Here is a 22,980-nt window from a genome sequence, read left to right on the forward strand (position 1 = left end):
TAATAATCCTACTGAGATTGGTTTCCACCCGCCATAGTAGGGACAGAGACCTGTGTTAGGAACTAACCGTCCTGCCTGCAGCCCAGGGGGTTTCTGCCGTAGGATGAATTGGGGACATATAAGTCCCTTCTGTCCAGCTGCTTTTCAAGGAAGAAGAAAAGGCCCCCCCCTAAAGAAGGTGCTGTGTCTAGGCACAATTATGGAAATTAGTTAGATTTAGAAAACAGATACCTATCCCAGAAATCTGACAGGTTAAAAAGAAGGGCTTTTCCATCTATGGACTTTTAAAGAGAAACAGATACTGGTAGGATATCCAGAGAAGCCCTCCGAACACCACATCCAGGCTTCTGATGAGGGAGGAATAAAGTAATCATGGGGGACCCTCAGCGCCAGGGCTTATCAGAGGGCCTAGAAGAGGCTGGAAAGTCACCTGGACCCATCAAATCCGAGGCCGCCCTCACCTCCTTTCTTCTTTTCAGCATCTTACCACATCTAGAGCAAAGACATGATACAAAGGGGCACACTGAAAGCATTTTCCAACAACAAAATCTTTATTTTTTTTTTTCCCCATACAACTTCCAAAGGTACTCCCCCCAACCTCTCACCAAGGGGACCACCTCTAGCCTAGCCCTTTCCCACGCTTGCCACTTTTGCAGAACAACAAAACAACTTAGGGCTGAGAACAACAGTTGGTGTGTCCCCAGGGTGAGATCTACTCTGGGCCCCCCAGCTGCAGGGACTGGCAGGTGGGACAGGATGGTCCCGCTGCCCCCTACTGGGTACGACATCGTTTCTTCCTCCTGCCTGTGAGGAAACCATCACGCCTTCTTTTACGAGGCTGTGCGGCCCGAACCACTCCCAGAGGCAGGGGTTTCTTCCCAGGTGCCCCAAGTTCAGCTCCCTGGAAGGGCCTCTTTTCAGCAGGGGCTGGGCCTCCAACTAGAGCTCGCTTCCCAGACTTGGCAACAGGATACGGAGGCTGGCTGAGGCCTCTTGCCTCAGCAACGAGGGAGTGGGATGCTCTCTGGGCCCCCCGACCCCCTGAGGAGAACAGGCCTGAGGCAGGGCGAAAACTGAGGGGAGGCCCCCTTGATGAGAGGCTAAGTTTAGAGGCCAAGAGGTGGGCAAAGTTGGAGAATTCCTCGTCCTCCTCGTCCCCCCACTCCTCGCCTTTGGCCCCATCTGCTGAGCTGCATGTTTCTTTGACAGGAGAGGCTTCTCTCAGAACTAATCTAGGGGAAGTGCTTCTAAGGCCCTGGTGGGGAGCCGTTGATTTGGGCGTCCCATGTGCATAAGACTCTGGATCTCCTGGTAAGGGAGCAAGGTCTTTAGGCTCAGATAAATCAGTATCCTCCCTGCCTTCTCCTTGGGGGTCATAAGAATTAAAACTTAGTGGGCAGGTATCCTTACTGACCCCTAGCTGGAGGCCACCGGCATCCCTAACATCTAGTATGTTGACCTGATCTGTGGCTTCCACCAGGGGAGAAGTGGAATTGCCTCCGCTCCCTGCCTCTGGGCTGGCCTCAGGGAAGGAGGAGGTATCCTGGGTCCCCAGGATAAGGATGTTGCCTTGATTTGCAGGCAGGAGGGTTTCTTCAGAAGCCCCCAGTGTAGAGGCACCAATTCTGCTTTCTAGCAACGGGGGGCAACCTTCAACCCACAGATGCTTGGGATCCCATAGAGTCTCAGGGCTCTGCTCTCTATTTTCTTTAAGGCTTGAGGCCGGGCTGTTGGCCCTCAGAGGTCCTGACGAGCTGCAGTAGTTTCTCTTTTCTAGGGCAGCTGTGGCATCTGTGCCTGCACAGCTAACTATGCTGCTTCCCACATCCCCAGGTGCTGTGTTTTCTCCAGGACCCAGAGAAATGTTGCTTCTGGAGCCCAATGCCTGGCCGCCCTGCTGGTGCTCAGTGACACATTCCCAATCATGGAAGTTCTCTATGACCTCCTCGATCTGTAAGGGCATCTCCAAGCCTACGGCATCCATCTCACTGCTGAGCCAAACTCCCGGACTGAGGGAGGCCCCGTCCCCGCCCCTATCCCCACCTGCTCTAGGGGAAGGGTTCTGGTCGTAACTCTGAACCGTGGGAGGACCTCTGTCATCTCCCCACATGGCCCCTGAAGAGCCTTCCTGGGGCACTGCTAATGGCTCCGTCTCCTGGGGAGCCACTCCAAGACCCCCTATCTGTCGTTCAGTCTGCAGCCCCAGGGCCTGCTTTTCTGACCCCTGTCCTTGCAGAGGAGCCAGCTCTGCAAGTCCAGCATCCAAACTGAGAACTATCTCGAACTGGGGGCCTTCCTGCCAGCAAAGGGGCAGAGCCTCGGAAGTCCTATCACCCACCAGGGAGCACCCGGGGGACTCAGCGCCTCCCAGGTGGCCATCCTGAAGTGGGGCTATCTGGTTTGTAACCTTCCCAGACCCTCTTCTCTCTATACGTAAGGGCCCTTGCGTTCCCTGTGGAGCTGCAAGTTCTAGCTGCAGGTCCCAGCCACTGGGGGATGGCAGAGTGTTCCCATCCCTGCACATCCCCCTCAGGCCATCTAAGTCCTGCTCCTGCCCAGCAGGCACTTCTCTTGCCCGCTTTCCCAGAGAAGCAGACTTTCCAGCCACCCAAAGCCCAGGTGAGGGCCGAGGCCGCCCAGCCCCATCTTCATCCTCATCAGAAACAGAAGGACGCGAGTCCAATAGAGCTCCACTGCAGCTTGGAGGTGCCTCTGTGTCCTCCTCCTCTTCCAAGGGCAGGAGTCGCTGCTGGACCAGCTAGAAGGAGAATGGACAGATATTGTTCTATATGTGGTTGTGAGAAGGGGTGGCGGGCTGGGTGTTGGGTAGATGATACTTGGGCAGGGCAGGGAACGCAAGCAAGTGGCTTAAGTAACGGCCTCAAAGCCAGATAACCACAGCTCTTCTTTTCCACCTTCTTGGGTCTTATTCCCATGCTTTGAGCCCTTATGCTTCCCGTTTCCACGGTCCCTTGCCTACTTGTTCTGCACCCAAAGCTGACTGCTGAAGCTGTTTGTCTCTAGGAGCCATACCATCCAAGACAGTGTAGGGTTAGGTAAAGCCACGGGAGCCTCTCATTCTGATAGTCTCTACCTCCCAGGTTTACCTGGACAAGACCGAGTCCTTCTTGTTCCAGCTCCTCAGTTAAGGCCAAGGGATCCCTCTGTTGTTCTGGGGACAGCAGATCTGCCAAAAATTGAGGGTGAATGACGGCCTCCACCTGGGGAAATGGAAGGAAAAGTGATGGGAGTTCTTGACAGGAGATAACGGGAGCCAAGAGGCTCTAGAGAAGCAGCCATGCACCTCCCTACTCACCACCCTCTCCCTGGGCTTTTAGAAAACACCAGCTTCACGCATCCACGTGTGTGCACCCATGCACACATATTCCTCAGCACGGAAGACAGTCGAGTCGCCCACTGCCTCGGGCAGAACCCTAGATTTTTGATTCCCTGGAGTTCCCACCCCAGGATCTGCTAGAAACCAGACACCCAGGGCCAGCCCACCTTGGAGACAAAGGCCTCCTGAGAACACAGTTCATCGATGTAACTCAGGAGATCCGCATCTGGATACATCCCTTCCTCCTGCCGCTGCTGCTCCTCCTCTTCCTGTTTTCCATCCGACTCCTCGGTGGCCGGGTGGCTCGCCAGCAGCCCTTCCATGATGTCGGTGTACTCCTTCGCCGCCTCTGGTGGGATCTCCTTGGGTGCCTCAGGAGCCGGAGGCCTCTGGGTCTTGCGCTGCCGCCGGCGGGGCCCCCGCGCCTTGGAGGCCGCCTTCTTGGGAATGTACACTGAGGGGTGAAGCAGGAAGGAGAAATGGGAAGCGGCACCGAGGCCTCGGCTTCTGCCTCTCACCCGCATTTGTAACGGCAACCTGGGCACGTTGAGACGGTTCCAGACTGGAGCAGGCAGACCTGACACACGGTACCAGCCAGGGGAGGATATTTAGGAGCTGGAGGGTCTGAGAGAGAATCTGGATGAGGAATCTCAGAACCCCTGAAACTCCAAAGAGCCCCCTGATCCAGCCCCCATTTCTTGGGTGGATGAGGTATCATGTGCCTCAATTACAGTCTCTGAGAGAGAGTAGTTGGTTTACTTAGCCAAGATCAATACCTAGCTTAGGACAAAGGGAACCTGAGAACTCAGTCTCCTATGTATGTCCTGTTTGGAACATCAAATGCCCCTGCCTGGAGGGAAACTGGTAGAAGCACAGGCAATGCCTCCCCTGATCCGTGACTGGTTTCTGCACACCTCCCTTTGAGCTTCTGGCCCACGGTTCCTGTTGGAATTGGGCGGCCTTACCTGCCTGCTGGCAAACCTCGGGGGCTGGGGTCCCTGGAGGATGAAGCTTCAGAGGGGCTTCAGGAGGCACGCCCTGGGACCCATTCATTAGCTGTGTGTTCTGAACCTGCATCTCCTCCGCGGCCTCAAACTCCATGAACCTGCAGAGGGTGCCGAAGGCCCAGGCAGTGCTGAGAAGACCAAGATCCATTCGAAACCCAGACACAAGACCCCGGGGTATCTACTCACAGAGGGCCGAATAACAGTTCTGGGGAAAACTCACAAGGTCTCCACATAGCCCCCCTACCTACAATCGTCACTTAGGAAGCTTGTTAAGAAAACAATCTAGAGCTTGTAAGCTTCACAGGACAGAGCCATGCATGGCTTTTTCATACGCTGTCTCACCCAGCATTGGTGAGGGTATACAGCAGCGATTAATACAGGTTTGTTGAATTCAGTCAGGCCTATGCCACAACCTGGCAAGATCCCACACGTGGGCCGCTCCTCAAGGCCTCCTCTGCCCCTGCCTACAACCATAAAGGATGCCTGAAATCCCAAAGCAGGGCCTGGGTTGCAATTTAAGGCAGGTTCCCAGCAAGAAGCAGTGCTGAGATCCAGGAGTCCTGAGGCTGGGACTGGGGTCCTGGAAGGGTAAATCTAGGAGGTATGGGTCCAGATTTGGGGGAGAAAGTGATAGTTAAGCTTGGAGGGAAGGGTTCATTTTCCTGAGTTACTTTTTTAACCGAGGAGATTATCATGGAGAAATGGGGGATATGAACCAGAAGACCACTCTGGGCATCCAGGACCTTGCCCTGACAAACCTCTTCAAGAACCAGCCCCTCCCTAAGATGACGGGCTAAACTCTTTCCAGAGGAGTGGTGGCCCCAAGGTCTGCATCAGTAGTCACTTGCTACCTGGTCAGCGAGACAGGAAAGAACCTGCCTAGTAGGGCTTACCTCCTCATTGCTAGGTTCCCTTCAGCATGGACTTTTGACACCAACCGGGCTCCAATCCCATCCTAAGAGCTTCAATATCAAGGCCCCTATACAACTCAAGGTCTGGAGAAGGGAGAGCTTCCAAGAGGAGATAGGATAGAAAAGCCCAAGAGTCAAGATGGTGGAAGAAGCAGTGAGGATCCAGGAGACCCTATGCTAGTCTACACCTCTCCTCCAGCATCCCTTATAGTAACCATCCACAGCCCAGACCCAAGCCTCTCTTACCTGCTCCCACCCCTCAGCCACGCAGCCCCCCTGGGGAGGATGAGGGTTGGTGGGACTCACTTTTCTGCCATCTCATAAAAGATCATCCGGTCAAAGTTGCTGGTACGTTCCCACTCCAGCACAGCCCTTGGCAGTCCCTCCTCCATGGTCATAGTGGGCTTCCGCCGGGCCGGGGAACGAAGCACTGGGCTAAAACCCCCATTGGGTCAGTCACAGTCTACAAGTGTACCCCCCCTCCCACCTGCCCTGACACCCACCTCAGTGCACACCCCCGGCCCCTCATCAGATCAAACATGCCCCACAGTCCCTGTCACATCCCACTGCTGATTAGATCCCAGACCCCCAACCTCACATCCATCCATTCACCACACTGGCCTTTCTTCCCACTGAAATTTACAAACCTCGCACAAAATCAGACTGTTTGTCTCCCCACCCTTTAAAATCAACTACCCTGAATTCTCACAGTGCTGTCCTCAACAAAACATGAGGAAGAAAGCGCTCATGTTACTCAATTAATGGGATTCATTGTAAAGTAGGCTGAACCCTGCCCAATGGCTCTTACATTTTTAAAAAGGCACTCCCTAACCCAAATGAATCTAATTAAAGGCTGTGTGGTGTTTTTATTTGTTGGTTTTTAAGTGTTTTTTTGCCTCTGGGATACCCGTCACAGGCAAATATCAATACTCTTTGAGCTCTTTATGATGCATTTTTGCCTTTCTGACTTCCCATGAGTCCTCAATCATTATTGTGTAGAATCACCTGGGGAAGCTTGTTATAACCATGGATGCCAGCGCCCCAGAATCCCAGTTCTGAGCGTCTTACCAGCCTCCCGGGTGACTGTGGCAGAGGGTCTGGACTGCACTTTGGGGGAGACCCTGCCCAGAGCCCCTGAACGTGGAGAACAGAAATAGGCCAGGAGTTAGCAATTCAGCCTGCCAGCCTCCAAGAGAGAACCCAGAGCTGTCTGCAGAAAGCGGGAAGTCGGTACGGTGATCTACACCAAGGACTTTGGGGGAGCCTTTTGATTTATTCACTCCAGAGTCAGGATGGAAGGGGGGGATTCCTTTAGGGGTTCAGCCACTGGAGGAACAACAGGTACAGTTGGTTTTTTTTTTTTAAGTCCAGTAAGATGTGGCATGCGTTATACGGTGGTTTACACAAAATGCTGAGAGTACAGTGCAGTTGAGAGAGACGGAGGGTCTTGGTGGGAAGAAAATTCCCCAGATGGTCAATGACTTTGCTTTATAAACATAACAGCCTATGACCCTGGGCTCCCAGGCCAAGCATCCGCTCACACAGACATTTTGGCCCTTTGTGAGTTCTTCTCCTCTTCTAGATTGCCTTTTAATAATAACAATAGCAGGTACCACTTAATGAAGCATTCTCTGTGCCAGGCGCTCTGCTGAGCATTTCACATACATTAACTCATTTCATCTTTTCAGCAACGTTCTGAGGTGGGTATAATCATCCCCTTTCTAGATGAGAAAACTGAGGACAAAGAGAGTAAATGCCAGGGCCCAGGATGACAAATCTAGTGAGTGGTGGGGCCTTGGTCCTCGACCACTAAGCAAGCTCTACCGTCTCCCTATTTCAACTTGAATTCTCCTGAATAAAACAGGGGGCAGTGTGGGGGATTCTCTGGCAGTCCAATGGTTAGGACTCGGTGCTTTCACTGCCATGGGCCCGGGTTCGATCCCTGGTTGAGAAAATAAGATCCCGCAAGCCGCGAAGCGTGGCCAAAACAACAAAAACAAAAATCGGGGGGCGGTAGAGAGGGTGGCACACAAGCTCCTCAGCCCGGCCGCGCGCCATCCTCCCCTCCCAGTGCTCCTCATCCTGGCCAGTTTGGACAGCTCAACTCCATGCCAAAAGGTAGTAAAATAGAACGGGAGGGCCCTGGCACTCGGTATCAGAGACCCGAGTTCCAATCACTGCTCTGAGCTGCAGTCTTCTCATCCGTAAATGAGGATGACCATAAAAATGCCTGCCTGAACTCACAGGGTTGTGAAGATCACTTGAGAGGAGACACCTGAAAGCTCGTTATCATCTGGCACGTGGGTAAAGAGGCTTGTTATGGTTGTGGCCCTCGTCGTTATTATTTTTATTATCATAGCATCTCCAGCACCCTCATCACCTGCCCTCAAGTATTCCTAACTAGCCTAACCTCTTTTGTCCATCCCCAAATCCTCCTTATTTAAAAGCCTTTAGAATAATGAATCTCAGGTCTCTCCACTTACATAAGAAAGCAGGAAAGGGCCTCTGCATCAGGACTTTGGGATAAGTGCCTCCTTGCCAACGCTCTGTAGCGCTGCCAGCATTGGAAATTCTCATAAACACCCTTGGAGGTATAAGAGAGGTCATCCAGTGAGGGCTTGGATTGGGCAGCCGCAGGACCTCCTTGCCCAGTTGCCCCATGCGGCCCTGGCGAAGCCTTTTCCGGGGGCACGATGGGGGCCAGTTGGGCAGCTGGTAATGGAACCTGAGTAGGAAGGCCTGGGAGGCCCTCCTGGCTCACCCCAACTGCCTTCGGGGGCAGAAGGGTCTTCACATTAGAGGCTGTCAGGAATCCGGGGGCAGGACTCTCAGGGCCCCCGAAGGGAGCGCCTGAGGCAGTCCTGTTGAGGGCGGCCTGAGTAAGGATAAAGTTCTGAGTTTGGGAGGGCTCAGCTGGCCCTCCTTCTGTCTTGACTTTGACAGTGACCTTGCCAGCTCCAGCTCCACTGGGGCCAGGGCCCCCATCCCCTGTCACCAACAATGGGCTGGGGAAAGCAGAGAGCACCAGAGGGTTGCCTGCAGAGAGTGCTGAAGGCATGGGGTGCTGCAAGGGCGGCCCCCAGGGTGGTTGGTCTGATGGGCCAGGACCAGGCTGTGGGAAGGGAAGTGCAGTGAAAGGAGACAGGGCAGCGCCAGGTTTCAGGGTCATGTCGTGTCCTGGCAATGGCGACGCTGCAGAGACAAAGAAAACGAGGGGCTGGAGAAGGAGAAGAGGAGACCAGAAGCTAGGTCATCTGAGTTCCACTCTAGTCCCTGAAGAATCAGAGCCCTGATTCTCAACAGGTGAGGGAGGGGGGACATGTATAGTTTGCAAATGTCCCCCAAGTATTTCTGATGTCCCTTACTCCCTGCTGAGAATTAGTGCGCTAGGGAAGCAAGCTGCAAGGACCCTTAGGCCCACGAGTTCATACCCCATAACACATGTCACCCAGCATACGGGTACATTCCAAACACCCTCACACCACCTGGATTCTGCTCTCAGCTGCTCTGTGGTCCCTGCCACCAGACGCAGAAGCACTGTTCCCAGGAAGGGGGTGTGTGTGCATTAGATGTTTTGTTCCCAGGAATTTTGTTACATAACAGCCAGGAATGACTAGAGATAAGAGCCAGGAAATGGGTAAGGGGAAGGCGGTGTGGGGAGGAGGTTTCCAGAGCTTTAAGGAGATGCAGGACCTATTAAAACGTTATCTGCTTGGAACACCTAATATCAGAAATTTAGGGTCCACTTTTGAACAAGGCACTGACAATGAAGTCTGAAACACAGTTCAGGGGCTATGTGGACTCTAGTCAAAGACACCAGGGATAAATACATAAAACGTGTACTTAATTAATCAGGATGTGTATCTCCTAGGACTTTATTTTTTTATGTTTTTTTTATTTTTTAAGATGTTGGGGGTAGGAGTTTATTAATTAATTAATTAATTAATTTTTGCTGTGTTGGGTCTTCGTTTCTGTGCCAGGGCTTTCTCTAGTTGTGGCAAGCGGGGGCCACTCTTCATTGCGGTGCGTGGGCCTCTCACTATCGCGGCCTCTCTTGTTGCGGAGCACAGGCTCCTGAAGCGCAGGCTCAGTAGTTGTGGCTCATGGGCCTAGCCGCTCCGCGGCATGTGAGATCCTCCCAGACCAGGGCTCGAACCCGTGTACCCTGCATTAGCAGGCAGATTCTCAACCACTGCGCCACCAGGGAAGCCCAGGACTTTTAATAATAGTAGCAGAAGATCATCTGCCTAATTTCATGCTACTCTCCTCCCCCTCTTATAAAGAATATTCCACTGGTAAACTAACAACATTCAGCTTCCGCTGCTTCCTGATCATGAAGGAGACATGGAATACGAGCAAACCCTTCACCTCAACCACAGAGCAGAGGGCCAGGAATACTCCCCGAAGTATGGAACACAGTGAAATGGGTCTGAAGGCCTGAGTTCCACAAAAGGTAGAAAGACACAGCATCTCAGGGAAGCCCCAGTTCTCATCCCTGCTGGAGTGACCCACTTCCCCTGGCCCTGGGAAAGCAAGGAAAACTGCTCCCTGAACTAGAAGAGAAGCCCTCGCTGGGGCTGCAAGGAGCCAAGAGGCTCTAAGCAGAGGCACTTACAGCACCTTCTGGTCTAGCTTCCGAGAGGACATTTCTCTACAGACTTGGCAACAGATGACCCCACTGAACAGTTTTCTAGCAAAGGCTTCCACTCGCCCCCACCCGATAAGAGCGAGAGCAGCCCCAGCTCAGTTCTCTCAGGGCAAAATTCTAGAGCAGCCTCCAATTGCCTAAAGAAGACAACAGAACTTGGGTCTTCCCTTTGAAACCCTCTGTGTCCCTCGTAACACACACCCCTGCCCGTGCCACACAAACACATGTTGAAGGAATCCCTCTTCCAGAGAAGTAAGTTGCTAACTACCATCCCTTCTCTCTACTCAGCACTTTCCTCGGAGGCACTTTGATCTGCCACCCAGGGGGCCCTCTTCCTTCCCCAACCCATAGTCTTAATGGCACGATCTCCTTCCCCAGCCTCCCCAAGTGTGATGCCTTTGACGGGGTCTAGTGTTCTCACATCCCTCGAGGTCAGCCCAGAGAGCTGGTCCCCACGTAAAGTGTCAAGTTTTGAATCTCCAAGGGGGGAGCAGGTGGCAGGGACCTTCCCCCCACCTGCAGACTCACCTCCATCGGAAGACATCCTCTCAGGTTTGGGCACTAACCGCGGCTGTCTGGAAGCCTCCAGAATGAGACAGGCAGGTACAGGACCCAGAGAGTAACCTGGCTCCAGTAGATACACAAGGATCCAAGGAAGGGAGGGTAAAGATCAGATCAAAACAGAACTAGAATCTAGGACTCAAGGCATTCTGCAGTGGGGGAGGGGAGGGGGAATATAGGGTGAGGTTAGGGAGATATTCCATGAAGGGCTCTGGTATGTAGGCAGTAACCAGGAATTCCCTCCAAATCAGAGTATGGCAACCCAATTGTTGTGTATCTCTTTAGGACAACTTGCAAATTCTTTCTCAGATTCCCAACCGCATAGTTTTACATCCCTGTTCCCTATACAATTCTTTACCAATATATCTAGTTTTGTGCCTTTCAATTACACCCAGTTCTGGTACCTGACTTCCTATTAATAGCAGGTTGTGGCGAACTCTTGACAATTCAATGTTGGCTGTATTTTCTAAACCAAATTCAGAGTACCTAGTCTGTATATTTAAGGATCAAGGGAACAGAATGCTTGAAATTAGGGTTGTCTCAGAAGATCAAGGGTGTTGAATTACTGTATGCATATCATTTCCTTGGAAAGCTGTCCTGCAGTTCCCAAATAAACCACTACCATCAGCTCTGCAGTCCATAGAAGGCTTAGCCTTACCCTTGGCTGAAAAGCCTCCCCCACTTTATCAAAAACTGCCATTCAGCCTAAAATTTCAAGACCAAAATGTCCTTCTTTTCATCTGTTAAATTATTTTTGTTGTTTTAAATTTTTGTTAAATATTTTTTTTCTTTCTTTCTTTTTTTTTTTTTTTTGCGTTACTTGGGTCTCTCACTGTTGTGGCTTCTCCCGTTGCGGAGCACAGGCTCCGGACGCGCAGGCTCAGCGGCCATGGCTCACGTGCCCAGCCGCTCCGCGGCATGTGGGATCTTCCCAGACCGGGGCACGAACCCGTGTCCCCTGCATTGGCAGGCGGACTCTCAACCACTGCGCCACCAGGGAAGCCCAATAATTTTAATTTTTTAAACGGGTAATAATACATCAGCACGGTTAAAAAGTCAAACTATGCAAAATGGCATACACAGCAAGTCTCCCTCCACTCCTTTCCTCTGGAACCGAGTTCTTTATCCCAGAGGAAACCAAATTTCTTCTGAATCCTTGCAGAGGTATTTTATGCAACTACAAGTAAACAGAAGCTATACTCTTAAAAAAAAAAAAAAACAGCTTTCCGGTTTTTCTGTTAATAAAATTAATATATGTTACAATGTTTTTGCCGTTATAAATAGTACGGCAATGATCACCTTTCTAATGATATCTGGGTTCCAATTTTCATTTCTTTAAACTAGAGTCCTATAAGGAGAAATTGTACGTTCTTTTAAAAATTCGCAATACCTCTAGGAGGTGCATCTTATTATGCTATTATTAGCTACTCACCACTATAAGAAAGAACGTTGAATTTGTGGTAGAGACCTGAGTTTGAATCCTGGGTCGACCACTAAAACATACTTCACGAGTTTCATAAAATAACTTCACGCTTTCTTCGTACAGAATATTGAATACCCATCATGCACTCTTTGCCGCCAATACTTTGAAATAGGGCGAGGGAACCGGATGTAAAAACGGGGAGGGAAGAAAACCTTCTTTCTTCCCTGAGGTAAAAGGGGCTCTGGATCCTGGAGTCCTGGTTTCTCCAGGTGCTAGAAACCCATTGCCTCTGAAATGGGTGTGAATTTTGAGATGAAGACAGGATTCTATTCATTAATGTTCAATCTGTGTCCATCCCCACCCCCCCTCCAATGCCTAGAAGAGTCTGGCACACAGTGGGCACACTCCACGTGTCTTAGAACGCCCGCCCGCAAGGTTGCGACTGGGTTGCAACGGGCCAAGTCCTGCGCTAGTGCGCCCCCATTCTGGCCTGCTGGAGAAAGGCATAAACTGGACTACATTTCCCGGCGCGCTTTGAGAGCGAGACTTCCCGGCTATCCCGGAAGGAAATTGACACGTGAGGCCTTCAGTTAAGAGGCGCTGCAGACTGAGAAGCCCACGCTTCTGTGTGGTCATGTTTCTCCAGTATTACCTCAACGAGCAAGGAGACCGGGTCTACACGCTGAAGGTGAGAGGAGGAAACAGGTTGTATATGAACATGGCGAGAAATGTCGTTGGGAGGAACGGTCGAGACGAGCCCGTCAGTTGCCGAGGTGGGTGGGGGGACCGGAAAGCCCAGAAGCCTGGCGTGGTAGAGGCAGGAGTGTGTGGCTTCTTGATCTGAGCAGTCGCGGCTCCTGTCTTCATGTTTACCCTTTTCGCGCGGCCTCCTCCCCATCCCAGCCTCCATTTCCCTCACGACGCCAGTGATTGGGTTTTCCCACGACTCCAGTACTGAGATTATGTTCTGTCTTTCCTCCTTGAGCAGAAGCTTGACCCCATGGGACAGCAGACCTGCTCGGCCCACCCTGCTCGGTTCTCCCCAGACGACAAATACTCTCGACACCGAGTCACCATCAAGAAACGCTTCAAGGTGCTCATGACCCAGCAACCGCGCCCCGTCCTCTGAGGATCTCTTGAAATTTCACGTCTCTTCTGCCGCCTGCTAGCTCTCAGGAGACTTTCTGAAACCAAGCTCTTCCATCTGTGAGCCTTGAAGTCTTGCTACGACCCTTGCTCCTTGCATCCGGTCTCATCCTTGCCTTTGATCATGCTTGTGGTGAGGCCATCATGGTAGCATCCCCTTTAAAGGGAAGATGTTTGAATCTTCTTTGCATACTTTGAATCACTGCCAGGTTATTAAAATGATTTGAAAGAGCTCTTATTTTGTGTGTTGTGGGAAGAAAGGAGTGGTTTAAAAACGAAAACGAGGGAGACGAGAGGGAAGAGTGCCCCAGGGGTACAAAAGACCACTTGGAAGAGAAACTTTGGTGGCTTCTGTAGCAGGAGCATTGCTGTGCTTTGAGTCTTAGAAGCGTGCTGGGGATGGGGAAGAGACCTTGAGAAAGACTCCTGTGCAGCTGTCAGCATCCACTGAAAAATACCCGTGTGCTCACTTAAGTAATTTTTTTGTCCGTTGAAATGACATCTGACTGAAAATGGAAGAGTTGCTTGAAAAATAACAGCAGCTATATTGTAGAGAAAAGGCATTGAATTGGAAGCCAGGAGACCAGGATTCTCCCCTCTCTGTATACCTTTGAGAAAGTCAACCTGTTTAGTTCCATTTTTCTCATCATTTCTAATTGCTCTTCTAACTCTAATATTGATAGGGTTCAGTGGTGGAGCTTAATGTACCTACAGTGTTTGTCCAACCGTTGTGAATAGGAATGCCTTTATTTACCGCCCCTCTGGAAATATTCCCAGGCTTTTAGTTCTCTCTTCTTACGTACACCTAACTTTATATTCTTTCTGGTAGCTAGCTGGTATGTGGAACTCTACATGGATTTTAATTTAGAAGATGAGGTATGAGAGATTCGAGCAGGGATTTTTGTTGTTTTTCAAGCTACTCTTGGGGGTTAATTTTTTTTTTTTTTTTTTTAAATCCTGGAAGATTTCTTAGGACTTGAGCTTCTATTATGGGGCAACCATAAATTTTTAATCCAATTACTTCATATTAGAGGGATGATGAGGCAAAATATCGTATATAGGCATTCAAGAAATGCTAGCTTCTTCCTTTCCTTATCAAGTTAATCAAGTCAGTATTTCCCAATCTTCTCATTCATGGCCTTTGACATTGAATTTGAATGTTTGCTTAGTGCCACTGATTTTAAAACTGCTTTGTGAAGTTTGCATTCCAATAATACAATCTTCTTTTTCTACAATATCAAAGATTCTAGACTCCAGAAGCAGATGTAACTTAAATCAGCACGAATTTGATTTATCAAGACTGGCCCTGGAAAGGAGTAAATATGTTTCTCATGGACTCTGATGTCTGACTGTCCCGGCAGAAAAGTTCAGGATAGTTGTTGACTGCTGAGAATAAAACATCTCTAGACTTGGGTCATAGTTAATAGAAGACATGATTTTCAATCAGTTACTTAAATTTATGAGAATGGTGAAATGAGATAATTATTTCCTGTCAAGCAATTTTTTATTTCTTAGCCTGTTCACTGAACAAGGTTCTTAGCATAGAATCTGAGGGATTTTAAAGAGTCGTCCTATCCTATTAGGGGTTAATGATCGAAGAAATGTTAGAAATTCTGCAAATGACTAGGAAAAGTATCTGCTATGGAAGTTTTTTTAAGAACTAAAGTCAGGGGAGTTCCCTGGCAGTCCAAGTGTTTAGGACTCTGAGCTTCCACTGTTGGGGGGTTCAGGTTCGATCCCTGGTCGGGGAGCTAGGATCTGGCATGGCCAAAATAAAAAAGAAAAGAACCAAAGTCAGTAAACGAATGCTATCATTTTTTTTAAATGTTGACTGTGATTCTGTCTTTATAAGTTACCTCCCCACCAAAAAAAGGATTAGCATTTTCCATGCTACTTACTGTGTAGACTGTAATGGAAAGGCAAATTGGTGTGAATATACCGAAAATTTTTTTCCTTAAGAGATCTCCTAGGTCTGAGCACATTGTGTGATGTGCTCAGAAATGGGAGAAGAGTCTTAAGAAGTATAGTATAAAGTGAATGAAAATACACTGTGGTATGAAACAAAATTCGATGTTGTAGAAATCCAGGATTTTTTTTTTAAATGAAGGGAAAGTCTGTAAGATTTGAATGAACAGCAGGCATGCCTGAGGAGAAAACTGATCCCTCAGTAAATTTCTTCCTTGCTCAAGTAAGAAAGCTGTAAGCCTGAATGAATAATCACAGGCTTTATAAAGAATCAAGCTTTGAGGAGATTTACATTTTAAATAGGAATTTAGTTTCCATTCTGTTACCTGGATCTTTTAAACCGGACATTGGACTTTGTGTGTCATTTGATAAAAGGGAATTTACTGGCTCACATCTTAAATACAGTTGTGATCTATTACTAGGGATGATCTTAAACATTTCCACTTGTGCTGAGCAAGGACCCAGACAAAGCCAGGGCCCAGACTGTTGAATTTAAATGTCTGGGTAAATAACAAGGTCCTGTGGTATAGCACAGGGAACTATATTCAACATCCTGTGATAAACTATAATGGAAAAGAATATTAAAAAAAGGATGTCTCTATGTGTATAACTGAGTCACTTTGCTGTACAGCAGAGATTGGCACAGCCTTGTAAATCAACTGTACTTCAATGAAAAAATAAAATTAATGTCTTGATCAAAGCTCTAGGAAATAATTTTCAGACAAAACATTGATGAGTCAAATTTATTGAACACCTATTCATGCATTAAATAAACATTCTAAGAAAAATATTCTGGTGGCAGTAGTAGGGAAAACACTGAATGGAGTCAAGAGAAAGTATCTCAATGGCTTCTCCAGGTCTAAAATTAAAGACGCTTTCTTTAATGAAGCTTTCAGTCTGACTAGAAAATGAATACAGCATTTTTTTTTCCAGTTTTACTGAGGTAAAATTGACAAAACTATATATTTAAGGTGTACAACTGTGATGATTTGATAGATATATACATTGTAAAAAAAACAGCACTTTTTTAAAGGACAAGAAAAAAAAAGGTAGCCCAAACTATGTATAAATTTGAGCATACAATGCTTTATAATAGACCACTACGTAAAAACTCCAATGAGGGTCATACCCAATATATACCATATATTGGAGATATATGGTATTGAGAGGTTTGTAATTTTTAAAGAAATTATGAGTGGTATTTTCAGGGACACTCTTAGTAAAGAGAGATGGTTTCTGAGGGTCTGAGGGGCATCGCCTACCTCCAGAATGAGTTTGTGCAACACAGTAGGACCACAACTCAGCAGGACCAAGAGCGAAAAGCGTTTGTTTTCTCAGATGCAGGCAGCTCAGGACCCCACACCCAACTACAATTCCCGTCATGCTCCGGGCCTCCCACGCTCGGCCCCGCCCCTTGTCCGCCAGTCCCGCTGCGACCCGGGCGAGCGCATGCGCGGAGCCCTCTCCGCCACTTCGCGGGCTGCAGAGACTGGGCGGGGCTTTCGGGTGCTCGTGGGACTGTGACGCCCTCCGACCGCTCCCCCAGGTTTCTCTTCGGACCGTTAACCTCGAATGAGGAACGAGCGGGGAGGAAAGGGAGGGGCTGCGGCGCCGCCGGCACAGCCCGCCGGGCCCGGGGCAGGGGGCGGCGAGGTCACGTAACTGCTGCTCTGGCATCTGACCGGGGAGGAGGCTCCCTCCCCGGCAGCCCAAGCCCCCCGGCGCCCGCCGCGGCTCGGAAACAGTTACCCGCTGGTAAACAACAGCTGCGCGCGCATCCGAATCAGCTGGCGCCGGGATCCCGCACCTGCGACCTCCTCCTACCCTCATCCTCGCCGCTCCCTCCTGCTCAGCCAGGGCCAGCCTGCGAGGCCGTCTCCTCTTCTGTTAGGGCCCGAAGGAAGAACAGCGAAGGGGCTGACCTTGCGCCGGGGCCCTGGTAGGGGAGGAAAGCGTCTCCGGCAAAGGGGTGGCTCGTCCTGTCATACGCAGGAGAAACCCAGCAAACCGATCGGGGGCTCGATGGACTAGCAGCTACCTGCCACGACCCTGAACTGCAGTCCGCGGAGTCTCGATCCGCTAGCCGCCTCCTCCCAGATCCCAGGGACCTTTCTGCCAGAAGAGCGGGAGGGCCACCCCCGCAGACCTCTCGGAGGCAGAAATCCGCTTTGCCCCTGCAACCGCCTCTCCTCACCCTTGTCTCATTCTCCTCCATCCGTAGTGTGCGATATTTTTCCCGTTATGCATGCTCACCTCTCCCACCAGACCCAAGTGGATTATCGGCCTCAAAAACATCGGGTGGCTCTACACACATCTCCTCCCAGCCAGACCTGTGGGGTATTCACCTGATACACAACAGGTGGTCGGGTGTACACCGTTTCGCAATCTGATCTATACTGTCTATATTCGCTTGATAAGGGTGGGCCTCTGCGCACTTTGTTCATCTAGCCGTGGGACATTTACAGATAAGGGACTAACTACCTCGGCAGAAACCTTAAGGTCGAGGAGAGAAAGGCTTCGTCACCTGCTTCTCTGAGACCATGGCTGTCTGCCCGCATCCCTGGACCAGGGGAGATGACTAAGATAGCTCTTCATTCTGAAGGAACGAAGTTACACGAGATTGTCATCGTTTGTCTTTTTTTTTTTTTCCTTAAATATTTTTCAGCTGCTGGTAGTGCACTTTTTAGGACAGGCGGCTTGAATTCTGAGTAGAAGGATTCTTATATATAGTGGCTTTTTGTGTGGTGTAAATCAAGGTAATTGAGAGGTTTTTTTTTTTTAAGTTATCTTTTCTATTTTTGCAACCAAAATTGCTAGCGTAGGAGGAAGGGTTTTGCAGGGTTTTTTCTTTGTCCTTATAAAGGAAAAGAAAAAGAAAAATGCATCCTTCAGAAAACACCACCAAGATGGCTTCAGTTCGGTTCATGGTGACACCAACAAAGATCGATGACATTCCAGGTTTGTCAGACACCAGCCCGGACCTCAGTTCTCGATCCAGTTCCCGGGTAAGATTTAGCTCCCGGGAAAGTGTACCTGAAACAAGCCGTAGTGAGCCTATAAGTGAGATGTCTGGAGCCACCAGTTCACTGGCGACTGTTGCACTGGATCCAGCTAGTGACCGGACTTCTAACCCCCAGGATGTTTCTGAGGGTAAGTAGAAACACAGACAACAAAATATTTCCGTTACTGGCTTATTTGTCCAGGATGACAATATACTGGGAAATCATTTTTCCATTGTAGAATAATCATCAGGAACCAAGGTACCTCTTTTTGAGATGCTTAGGAACCCTTTGGAATAATGGTTAGCATAGTGGATCTCTGCAACAGTAATTTGGCGTGTGCGAAGGTATATGACAAGAAGGAAAGTAGATGTATGTTTTGACTTCCTCATTCTTGTATTCTTAGAATTGAAATGGGTATTTTGGTTAAGGATGAATATCAAAGAATTTAACAATTTTCCAGCATGGAGAATCCTAAATTGTAAAATTTAGTGGAGAGTTGTCTTTGGGGCTCCAACTGTTACAGTTTGCTTTTAAGGCCAGTTATGAGGAGTAGTTATTGATCATATCTTAGTTACTGGCTTTCCTGTAAAGACTTCAGATACTGTATCACAAAATTCTTTTTAAAAAATTATATTTTACAGAGACAGTGGTTCGAGTAACACAGCTCACTCAGGGTGAGGCTGGGTAGATCTGAGGGGGCTATCCTGTCAAATGGAGATTTCTGATTCCCACATAATTTCTTCACTTTGAAGTTTAGATGGAATGTACTGAGTGCTGAGACTTTGTAGTCAGGAAGTAGCACACAAGCTGCTTCTGACTTATATTGACCACTGCAGACGTTCAGCTTCCTAAACCAATTTGTGTCTGCGGGCTTGGAGGTTTTCATTGGGTTTAGTGAGAAAGAGGTGATGAGATAAAACAGAGAGGTCATAACATTTTTCGGACTCTGAAGTAGAAAAGTTTGAGAAGTGCCGTACTGCTTTATATATTTAGTTTTATGCTATGTTCTAACTAACGTAGATCTGTCAGGTAATGAAAACTTCTCTTAAGAATCTTCAAGATTCTTACAATGATATTCTACCCACATTTGAAAACCGTAGCTTCAGCCACTGAATTGCCATTTTCCGGTGTCAGGAAATATTGTTCCTCCTAACCTAAAGCGTGCAGGAAACCAGAATGATTTTAGTTCCTTATTTCTGTTTTTTAATGTCTGGAGACAAGGTAGATTTGGTAAAGTTTATAGTCCTGGAATTCACTTATCCTTGACTAATCTTTTTTTTTATGAAGACATTACAGGTCGATTCTTGGACTTTTAACAATTTTCAACTTCTTGACAGACTTTACACTATGTACCATGGTGTTAAAATTACATTATGGAATAAAAAATAATTCATCATTTTCTCTTCTTACAAATTAATTCTAAATTGTAGTTTTAGTTTTTACACATCATACTCTATTTAGGTTGTAAAAATACCAGATAAGACTGTAAGTGTTAATTTTTTTAATGCTGTAATTGTCATTAGGTAATTTATAGTTAAATGTTGTTGGGTTTGTGACTTATATATTATGGAATTGTATTTTTATTCTGTTTTTAAAAGTGAACTTATTTCAGTAATGTGTTAGTTAGCCTTGCAGAAACGGGATCCTTGTCCAGGCTTCTGTCCTTATCTATAAGCATTCTTTAAGGTCTAGAGTGGTATTGCTTTACACCATAAGGTAAAACTGGGGACGTGTGTAGGTAAAATCTATCTCCTTTAGCTGGGTACAGAAGTTAAAGCTTGGTTCTCTACCTAACATCTTCCTTAATGTTTAAATAGTCTCTGGTACTAGAGAAAGGGAAATTAACAATCCAGCCATTAGATCGCACTTTTCCCTAGAGTATTCTTGGGAATCGAGTTTCCTACTTTCCCAATGACCTATTTTTCTCTTATTGTCTTTTAAAAAATTTCTTATGATGATCATCCTGTGATATATTTTCCACACCATCAGAGGGAACTGGTTAGAAATGTAATTATTTCACCTTTGGCCTTGTAATAGGCAGATACCCTTACTGGACTTAGATGTTGATCTTCAAAGGATGCTGTTGTCAAGAAAATCAAGGACGTGCTAATCTACATTTGTCTCTGGGTTGGATTTAGTATAGGAAAACAACTACTTCCTCTTCTACAGTGGACTCTATCCTTAAGTTCATAATGTATTTCAGAATTGTGTTTGCTATTTTACCATTTAGAATTTTGTGATTTTTTTTTTTTTGGTGGGGGGACCCTTTTTACATCCTTCAGTGATTGTGACATTGGTATCATTCTCTCTCCTTTCCCCACAATTCCCATGCCTCCCACATTTCTTCCCACCTTAAGTTTCTTATCGTGTCATATACCTTTTATTCACATTACATTGCACAACCAAGGTGGGGTGACACACCAAATTTTAAATATTTATTTCTATCTGTGTTTTAATTTTTTTCTACTGTTGGCCTTTTGAGTAGTAATTATCTTTCTGCTATCAAAGTGTTTATAGTTCTTTTTCATTTTGTCAAGGTTCCATTAGAACTTATGGGACTGTCAAGTTGGTAAATAAAATCAGCGATCTTAGCACTGTACTTGCTTATGCGTGAAGAATGCCTTAAAGGTACAGAAGGAACTGCTGAGAGTGGATACCTCTGGACAGTTATGAAAATAGGGTGGAGACTGGGAATTTTCCTTTATCTAAACAATTCAGTAGGGCATGTACAATCTTTTATATTGAGAGTGTATCACTTTTGTAATTAAAAAAATTTATAGCATGTTAGTTAGGGAACCTCAGATGATCAAGAATCAAATTCTGGTCAAAGCCCATTTTAATAAGTGAGGAAACTAAGGCTTACAGAGATAGTTATTTGTAGATCATGAGTGGCAGAGCCAAGACTGAAATGCAGGCCTCCTGACTTCTGTCCAGGGCTTTCCATTACATCATTTTGCCTCTGCCATGATGAACATTGTTTACATTTGCCTCATCACCATTTGGTTAACTTAAATGATTGTTAAAATAATAATACCAAAATAGAGAAGAGGACATATTTTTATATGTCTTATACATTTTCTAATAACATTTCAACCTTTTACAATTCAACAAATGCTCCCTGAGGCTCTGATGTGTGTGAGGCACTCCAGTAGGAACTATAGGAAATGCTCAGGTAAAATATATGTTCTGCCTTTGGAGCGCTCATGGCAATAGTGGTGAAAATGACAAGAACACTTGCACCAACATTTACTGATCAATTATTATGGGCCAGGCTCTGTTCTGGGTGCTAAGGATGCAGGACTGAGAAAAAGAATCCAATTACTGTTCTAAGGAAAGTTATGATCTAATAGAGAAAGCAAACAAATTTTCATATAAATTATAATGCTGTATGATAAATGCAGGAATAGAAGTATACATCAAAATACAAAAAAAATACAGCAAATTTTAGAATAATACAGTAGAAAAATATAGTTAAGGAAAATGATGAACTGAGGTAAAATGGAGACACCGAGAGACTGGAGGACTTGACGAGGTAAAAGTGATAGTGAATGATGTAGAGGGATTGAAGACTGTGATCAGATAGATGAATGTTAGGGTTAATGGATTCAGAGGTGGGGCAGTTCCAGTGTTAACATGATCGAGTGTGCAGCCTTGGGAATGGGTTTCTGAAGTGGAGTAAAAATTAAAGCCAGTTGAGTCAGGACCTCTAAGTTTACCAACTTGGAGGCTGGCTGTCACCAAGTTTTACTGAGGGATGTTAGCTGGTAGAGATGCAAAAATTATTTAGATAAGCCCCTCCTTCATGGAGCCACCTCTGAAACCTTTTCTCATTCAACCCGACACCCAGATAGATCAGATCAGTTCTTTAAGTCCCTGTATCTCTTATACAGACTACTACTAGAGCACCTATTTCACTGAATTTTGTTTTTTTATTTGTTTGTTTACATATTATCTTCCTCGGTTAGGCTGTAGGTTCTTGAGGACAGGGACCTGAAGAGCATAATGCTGTCGACTGAAAAAAATGCACAGCCTCAAAGTTGAGAATTACATTTTACTTGACAGACTTACTGAGGACTTAAACCCTCAGTAAGACAACCTCTCATACAGCTCTGAGGGACTGTTGTGAAGTTGTAAGGGAGGAGCCAGGATATACAGGAGTTTTTGCAAAAAAAACCAAGTCGTGGAAACATCAAAAGATTACTGCTAATTAAAGAAAACCAGACATCTCAAGTTATTGAATTTAGTGCTGTTCTGTGTATGAGAAGATTCAGGACTCTGGGCTTATTGAAATTATTCCTTTGAGATGAGCCTTAGCTATCTAGGGCCAGTATCCTGTTTTTCTCCATCTTGAATCCCCTCAGGGTGCACCATTGGGGGTGGCTGCAGTGACTGATGGCTCGATGGCCTCAACATCCTTTGTTCACTGATATGGCAGGCAACATTCTTTGTCCACAGTATTTAAAAGCTCTTCAGCCAGAGTTGGAGACCATAGCTCAGAAGGGAAGAGGGATTAATCTTATATGCATGGGAAGAACTTTCCTACCTGAGGTGGGCTGCGAAGGGTAAGCAGAAGTTCACCAAGTGGACAAGGCCCAGCAGGCTTTTCCTTAAATGCCAGTAGGTCTTACAGAGTATTTATCTGCACTTGGTGCCATTATATTACACATGGACGTTTAGCCCACTCTGCTGGTCTACCAATTCTGTGTGTTATTCGTAGGTCACATCAATCTCTCATGCTAGGGTTAAATAACGTTTGACTAAGAATCAGAATAATGTTGCAAAGCTATCTTTTTATTTTTCATAAGAGCATGTTTCAAAGTACCAAGCAATCTTTTTATACTTTTGGAAAAAAATTCTAGTTTTTTGCCCCAAGCAAAAATAAGTGAATTACATTGTATTGCCAATTGCAGGTGACTATTACCTTTCTTTTAAATATACCTTTCATATTATATGGTTATTGAATACTACCATTTCACTTTG

At 47.0% G+C, this 22,980-nt stretch overlaps 3 protein-coding genes across 4 annotated transcripts in view; 2 read left to right on the forward strand and 1 right to left on the reverse strand.

Annotated features, from left to right (window-relative positions):
• Window positions 1-772: 772 nt before the first annotated feature.
• On the reverse strand, window positions 773-10,462 carry NUTM1 (NUT midline carcinoma family member 1; the record flags this gene model as incomplete). Its single annotated transcript, XM_082649339.1, has 7 exons — window positions 10,432-10,462; window positions 7,739-8,447; window positions 5,562-5,690; window positions 4,303-4,442; window positions 3,505-3,791; window positions 3,108-3,221; window positions 773-2,758 (listed from the first exon to the last, which is right to left on the reverse strand). Exons 1-7 carry the CDS (start codon window positions 10,445-10,447, stop codon window positions 773-775), a joined length of 3,381 nt encoding a protein of 1,126 aa, XP_082505465.1. The 5' UTR covers window positions 10,448-10,462.
• A 1,984-nt stretch (window positions 10,463-12,446) lies between these two features.
• NOP10 (NOP10 ribonucleoprotein) lies at window positions 12,447-13,264 on the forward strand. Its single transcript, XM_082648326.1, has 2 exons — window positions 12,447-12,575; window positions 12,876-13,264. Exons 1-2 carry the CDS (start codon window positions 12,522-12,524, stop codon window positions 13,014-13,016), a joined length of 195 nt encoding a protein of 64 aa, XP_082504452.1. The 5' UTR covers window positions 12,447-12,521; the 3' UTR covers window positions 13,017-13,264.
• Window positions 13,265-16,641: 3,377 nt separating this feature from the next.
• The window catches only part of SLC12A6 (solute carrier family 12 member 6), an 85,382-nt gene continuing 79,043 nt past the window's right edge, over window positions 16,642-22,980 (forward strand). For both annotated transcript variants that reach the window (XM_082647185.1, XM_082647187.1), the window contains exon 1: window positions 16,642-18,148. In XM_082647185.1, coding sequence (XP_082503311.1) covers window positions 17,878-18,148 — 271 coding nt within the window. In that variant the 5' untranslated portion in view covers window positions 16,642-17,877. The remainder of the gene's footprint in view (window positions 18,149-22,980) is intronic.

This window comes from Grampus griseus (genome assembly GCF_964374135.1).
Source record: "Grampus griseus genome assembly, chromosome: 2".
Taxonomy (NCBI): domain Eukaryota; kingdom Metazoa; phylum Chordata; class Mammalia; order Artiodactyla; family Delphinidae; genus Grampus; species Grampus griseus.